Raw genomic sequence first — 7,130 nt, 5'->3', positions numbered from 1 at the left:
CACACAAATGGATTATAGGAGTCAAAGGGCACAGTGATGCACATCTCACAGACCTCATTATGAGCAATAATAACACACATAACATAGTTTCCAGTAAAACATTATTCTTTATATAACAGGTTTCAGGGAACCCAGAAGGAAAGCGTTGGATTTGAATGTCAAAGCAATATAAGGCTTATAACGCCGTATAGAAGACAGAAACACTCGACTCTGTACTGTCAAACTAAATTGTCATTAGCAATAAAACTACCCAGTGTACTCATGTCCTGCATATACACATTTAGCTTAGAAGCTGCATTTCACGGCTGTCTAAACGTTTATGGTCACTTTGAAAGAAGTGCCTTTATGGAGGGTTTTCTTAGTTCCTACCGTTTTATGATTTCAGTTGTTTTGAATAAAACTGTCATTGCCTATCAAAGTCAAGCAGATGATTTGCTTTCTTCCCGTAATCTCTGACGATGAGTGAGCATGTGATGTGTATGTAACAAGGAGAGAGATGCATGCGGGTACATTTGTGCGTCTATTCACAGTAATACAGTATATTGGTTTGTAGCCTATAAGGAGAAGCCTGAGTTACTATATGGCACAGAATAGGATTTGTTTTTTATCACACAGATTGCTAAAAAGCATTTTTGGATTGGCTGCCTGATACATGAATGTTTGATCTACAATTTGTCATTTTTATAAAACACCTACTGCTGATAAAAGGTGTGAATACACTGCAACAGCACACATCCTTTTACTTTGCTGCAGCATGCAAAGAATCCTCACTTCTTCAAGACGCAGTGCGCATCCTAGCAGAAAAAATCTTTCCTTAGGAACACATTTATTGGTGTATAAAACAAAATAACATCCCTTTACATCTAAAAACCACCACCCTATTAATTGGTCATGCATTAGGTCCATGCAGAAGTTTCACCAAGACAACATGATCCATCGGCCAATCTGTCCAAGCCATTAATACTGTGTTCATGAGTTGAGAAAAACTGGGTGTAAATTTCCATTAAATGGTTTTAATACTGTTGGAGCTGAGCTGTGCTTGTGTGTGTTGAAGAGCAACGCACAATAAGCTCAACAAAGCAGGATTCCTCAAGGATTAACAACCATTGGGAGATTTTTTGAGGGAAAATCAATTACCTTTGGAGAACAAAGCTAAAACCTTCCGTTTGATTCAATCCATGATCAATGAGAGCAAAAGCCAATTTGATTGTCTACAGAGGCAAACATTGGTGTTTCTCATGGCAGGCGAGAGGACTGTACGGTTGAGGAGTGTGAGTGGGTGTGTTTGGCGGTTTTCTTGTGTCTAGATCAGGCCGGTCTTGAGGTCAGAGCTACGGCGTGAGGAACGGCCGAGCAGCAGGTCCTTCTCGTGGATCAGGCTGTCCAGCAGGTCCTCTTGTCTGTAGTTGTGGTAGACCTTAAGGAAGGCCATTACTGCGATCCCGAGCCAGGTGAGCCATGCAGCCCACAGGCCAAACTGGAAGACGGGGAAGAAATTATTATTAGAAATACACCAGAGATTTATGGTTTTGGTTTCCTGTCTTAAACATTGCAAATAGTCTTACCTGAGCTATAGCAAACTGGTCATAGAAAGCAGAGTTGTCCAGACCAAGTTCTAGATCAGTGTCCTGCAGGTCCTCGCAGCTGTAATACAACACATCAGCTGGCATTAGAGCCACCACTGGACTGTATGATGATGTTATCTGTGAATTTGAGCTTGAGTGTGCTGCTGTCTCACCTGCTGGGCATGGTCCCACCCTCGGTGACGGAGTCACACCACATGTTGAAACCCACACTGACGATGGTGCTGGACAGGAAGACTGTGAACACCACTAGGGAGCTAATGAGCAGGTTGAGGAAGGCGTTGAAGATGGAGCTGCAGGCAGGTAGAACAGAAATGGAAGAGGATAAAAACTGTGAAATCTCATTTAGGACTATACAACTGAAACAGTTAGGCATTTCACACAGCATGACTTCTGTGCTTAATAATGTCTTCCAGTTAAACATGAAAATAGTGACACAGGTTGGAAATACTGTAAATGAGCCACAGTATGATTTAGATACAAGCAGCACAAGTGTATTCCCTCCATCTTTATAATGGAGGACGGCAGTGACTAGACGTTTTTATAGCCTCATTCTATAACAGTATCATAACCATAGTATATAGATATAGATATAAATATAACAAGCAGTCTGAGAGAATAGCGCGCATATAAGGGCGTGGGAGATGGACAGAATGAACACATATACATTGAGCCGGTTATGGTATAGCATAGTTAGCTGTTGATGGTGCTCAGAGTGGGAACGAGCACAAGTGAAGGGTCACTCACTCGTCGTGTCCTTTGCACAGAAAGAAGAGGAGCCTCCATGCCTGCACTGCGGACAGGATGAGGGACGCTATCCCGACAAAAGTGATGAAGCTGCAGGAGGACGCGGGTCCCCACTCCTCCACGATGAAGCGCTGCTTCGACACAGTGATGTTCTCATTTTGCCACATGCCCCGCGTGAAAAGCAGACATTTCCCTCCGAAATCCTCCGTGTTTTCAGACAGAGGCACCACGGCGATGAAGCCGAATACGAAGGCTAAAAAATAAAGGATGCACTGGGCGAAAATTAAATTATCCAGGGCCATTTTTCTGTCTGCCTCTTCTGCTCTCTGCGTCCTGGATGAACTGCGGCTGCGCGGTGGAGGCAGCGGTGAGCGGAGGCAGCAGCAGCGACGCTCTGCTGCACATTAATGAGGCTGAGGCCTTCAGGGCTTCAGCATCAGCATCTTCACTGGTAGGGGCCCTATTTGCAACAGTTTTTAACAGGTAATTATGAAGTTTAACCCTGTCACATATACAGCTCACCCCTCATATAAAAGGACAATACATCTGATGCCATACTGGGGTAAAATAGTAAATACACAAAAATAGTCAATGACCAAATTAAAATTCCCCTGCCAATAATCCTGGCTAATTTTATACTCCTAATGAAAATTATAAAATAAAATTTGGCAGCGAACATGACCTACTTTATTATTACTTTATGACATTTTTAATAGCATACCACACTTTTTAAATGGCATTCTGTCAGTCTTTTTTTTTTTTTGAAAAATATTTTTATTGCATTTTTCAGAGCACAAAACACACAGAACTGCTCAGACATGACAAAAAAGAGGAGTAAAAAACAAAACAGAATGTTGGTACAGCATATAGAAAAATGTTATGGACAAAATAACAAATGACAGTCGGCACATTTTCAGACCAGTCCCTTCCCTATTAATCTCCTGCAGCAAGACACAACAGTATCCAGATGACAATAAATACAGAGCATACAAACACAACAAGGCCATAAGGTGCTTGTTAGAAAGTGATCACTTAGAACAAAGTTATGAAAACAGGCTAGGCTGATTTGGGAAATCCACGAAGCAAGGAGGATGACAGTGTGGGCCCAATATGCTGCAAGTAAGGGTTCCAGACCCTATAGAAAGCATCTATTTTGGAGTGAAGCATACATGTGATGTACTCACTTGGGATGCAGTCCATAACGATGTTGTGCCATGATTTTTTTGTTGGAGCAACATTGTCAGTCATTTTTTGATAGTATACTATGACTTTTTATGGCATTTTTTGGTAGCATACTACACCATGACAATACATTACTATTTGATGATATACTGTATTATAACTTTTTTATCATAACTTTATGACTTTTATGGCAACTACATGATTACCTTTGATTTTGTTATTTTATTACATACTGTACTCTGCCCTCTTTTATGATGTTTTCTTTTTTCATGATACCCTATACTATGACTTTTGTGTATCATTTTTAGAGGCTATACTATACTATGACCATTTATTGAAATATAACAGACATTACTTATACTATTACGTTTTACGTTTGGATAACACACTATACAATGACACTATATACTATACATTTTTATTTTCTATTTTGGATATACTATACTATGGCATTTTATTCAATTTTTGGACACATGCTCTAATATGGTGTTTTTCTGTAATTGCTGGCCATATTTTGCTGTAATATGTATCAACAGACTATAATTGACCCATTTTAAGCATTTTGGGGCACTTTAAAATGTGATCTTTTTTGACAAAAATCAACATGCTATAGTATGACTTTTTTGTGAGGGGGTCATTTTTGGACATCCCATGTTTTTTTTTTGCTATTTTCGGACAAACTTTACTACTACATGATTCAAGAGACTATAATTTACCTTTTTATAGCATTTTTAGGTCTTTAAAAATTTGACAATTTTTGACAAAAATCGACATATTACTTTTTTTTGAGGGTGTCATTTTTGGACATCCCATAATATTTTGTTTTTCTGTCATTTATGGCAAAATTATGCTTCAATATGTATCAACAGACCATAATTGACCAGTTTTAAGCATTTTTTTAGGCATCTTAACATTTTACCTTTTTTTTTTTTACAATAATCGACATACTGACTTTCATATGGTTGACTTTTTTTGAGGAGATCATTTTTGCTATTTTTGGACAAATTATACTACCACATGTATCAACAGGCTATAATAGAGCCATTTCTGGCATTTTAGGCATTAAACTTTGGCAGGTTAATGGTTAAAGGTTAAAAGGTTTTCTTATGGTACTGTAGGTACAGCTCCTCAGACATGTTCATTCAGTGGATTCAATGCAATCATGTCCTTGTGTACACACACACACACACACACACACACACACACACACTGCACTCACAAATTAGAGTAATGGTTTGTTTATACATGGTGACAGTCCTTAAGGAAGGGCAGGTAGCTGTCACAACCATCTGACACGCTTCACTGAGCCCATCTGGTGAGCTGGCCAAGGTGTCTTTCAACCTTCCTCGGCCACCCAGCTTCAGCACCGCTTACAGTGCCCTCCAGTGGGCAAGGCCCCTTCATAGTCAGACCTCTCTCTTTCATTTCCTTAGTATAATTATTGCCTTGATTTTCATTTGACAAGAAAAACCTTCACTTTTGGATGTGAAGGTGAAACACTAAAGTGGCAAGCTTCTTTAGAGCCTGGCATTGATTCTTTCTGCTTCTGAAAATATGAATCATACAGCAGTTTCCTGAGAAATATCCCATGCACAGAGACAAGTATTAATACCACAGCTCTGCAGACATCAGGCAGCTATTTGTATCCATCATACAAACTGCAGCATTTTGCATCCTCTGCCTCACACATGATTTATGTGTCATTTTGCTGCTCCACCGCACTTTGATTTCCATGATGTTATCAGCTCTCAGATTAGCTTGAGTCATTGTGTGTGCAGTCTTGGTTTGCTTTAAAGCACTATTAGATATTGTTACTTATGTTTCATGCTACTTGGCCATTTATTTATTCTTTTCCTTTGCCAGGTCTTTATTTGTGGGTGTATGATAAATTGTCCAGATGACTATTTCCTGTAAATAAATCACTTTGCAGTTTAGACCTTTCTGTTGATACATTATCACTGGAGTATTGTGCTGCATATGAAACAGCATTTTCTCATTTTTCTAATAAAAAATCAAAGCACAGAACAGAAAATAAATACGGAGGGAACCATCACTATGCTGCCATGCTGATGTTGTCTCTGGCTAGACGTCATCTGTAATCAGAGGTGCTGCCACACCTGCAAGGTCACAGGGAAAGGCTTAACAACTCCATAAGGCATTCCTCAGTACACTAACGGGACATTACTCGCACATCCACACCACAGAACTCTGAACCACACTTTTAAATAATACAGCATGTGTGGGCTCGTGAACTGGGCACCCAGGGGAGACCCAGAGCAGAAGTGTGTCAAGCTGAAATATGTGTTAAGTTATTCACCCCCAGAACAAGCCGCCGAGGGAGGGAACGAGGGAGGGAGGAAGATGCTAACCCAAATGCAGTCCCTTGGCTCTGTGCAAATATGGAGAGCGATGGGCAGCAGGAAGCACTGGGAGGTCATCCATTTTTCATGAGGTGCAATGGCAGCAAAGCAAACATCCTTTTTTTCGAGAAGAAAAAAAACAGTGAAGGATCTAAAGTGCAGAACCATTTTCAAGGACACCATCACTGCATTTATGTTCCAAATAGACATCTTGTGACCAGATAATAAAAAAAGACACAATACAAGCCAAAAAAATATCTATTTTTACTTGAGTTTTAATCAGAAAAGTATTTAATAATTTATGTTTATCAATAATTCCTGAGAAATTCATTATTGAGTGTTTCTGACACGTGGTGTTACAGTGGAAGAAAAAGGGCGTGGCAGGACAACGTCGCTGGGTGGGAAAGGTTGCTGCTGCCAGAAGCAACAGCAGCTGTCTGAACAGTCTGAGCAGCTGATTGATGAGGGGATGAAGGAGAGATGGATCATGTCAAGGTGAAAAGTCTGTGTGGTGATCATCAAGCTTGCCATATGACCAGTTAGTTCATTTTGGTGTGAGTTAATCCTTACAGCATCAAATATAGATTTGAACTCAAACTTGATTTTGATGCACCAAGTATAAAAAAAACATTTCACTCAGTTCAGTTCTCCAAGTGCTGCCATGTGTCACTGATGTGTTAAATCTTCATGCTCTCTTCACTCGTTTTCCTTTCCTTGATAGTGTTCTGCCACTCCTTATAGCACCTTGTGAGCCCTTCCCCAGACTACTCCAACCTGCAGGCTCCTCTTTGTCTGCCTGTAACACAAAACAACAGCAAAAAACAGACACAATTACAGCCTCATATCCTGGGCAGTGATGTGGAGGGCCTGATGAAATATCCTGTACCCATTAATCTTTCCCCAGGGGGGCGCAGGAGACTGGGAGCACTGATTAAATGCTCCTAATAGAGGCCATTCGTCTCCCCTTGAAACTTGAATGTTTCAACATGCAACATCACCCAACACCAGTACTCCCCGCCTCTCTCTGTGCAAATATTAGTATTTTCATAAAGACAGTAAAGTTGATCATATTTCATTTTGTGATATCTTTTTAAGTGGGCGTGATCTCTTTGTGAGCTTCTCCGGTTTGATCGATGACGTTGTTTTCACCACGGCGAATATCTCATTTACAGTAATCATCATAAACAGTCATGCGTGACGTCATATGGGACGAGATCAAAATTTACACCAATAACTCTGTTTAATATCCTGATTTTCT

The 7,130-nt window shown here is 40.2% G+C and overlaps 1 protein-coding gene across 1 annotated transcript; it reads right to left on the bottom strand.

Moving 5' to 3' along the window:
* Window positions 1-134: 134 nt before the first annotated feature.
* Window positions 135-2,677, bottom strand: LOC131987907 (transmembrane protein 179). The gene is made up of 4 exons (XM_059352824.1): window positions 2,331-2,677; window positions 1,739-1,876; window positions 1,566-1,644; window positions 135-1,477 (listed from the first exon to the last, which is right to left on the bottom strand). The coding sequence occupies exons 1-4, from the start codon at window positions 2,630-2,632 to the stop codon at window positions 1,304-1,306; spliced, it is 693 nt and encodes a 230-aa protein (XP_059208807.1). The 5' UTR covers window positions 2,633-2,677; the 3' UTR covers window positions 135-1,303.
* Between the last annotated feature and the right edge of the window lie 4,453 nt (window positions 2,678-7,130).

This window comes from Centropristis striata, chromosome 16, assembly GCF_030273125.1.
Source record: "Centropristis striata isolate RG_2023a ecotype Rhode Island chromosome 16, C.striata_1.0, whole genome shotgun sequence".
Taxonomy (NCBI): Eukaryota; Metazoa; Chordata; class Actinopteri; order Perciformes; family Serranidae; genus Centropristis; species Centropristis striata.
The sequence above is the reverse complement of the archived record's forward strand: the minus strand, read 5'-3'. Positions and strand labels throughout refer to the sequence as shown.

Excerpts from the sequence above, each read along its gene's own strand:
- LOC131987907 (XM_059352824.1), bottom strand. The coding sequence starts at position 2,632 with ATGGCCCTGGATAATTTAATTTTCGCCCAGTGCATCCTTTATTTTTTA. Across the intron at positions 1,877-2,330 it reads CTGTGCAAAGGACACGACGA|CTCCATCTTCAACGCCTTCC; the intron begins GTGAGTGACCCT and ends ACCTGCCTGCAG. Across the intron at positions 1,478-1,565 it reads ACCAGTTTGCTATAGCTCAG|TTTGGCCTGTGGGCTGCATG; the intron begins GTAAGACTATTT and ends CCCGTCTTCCAG.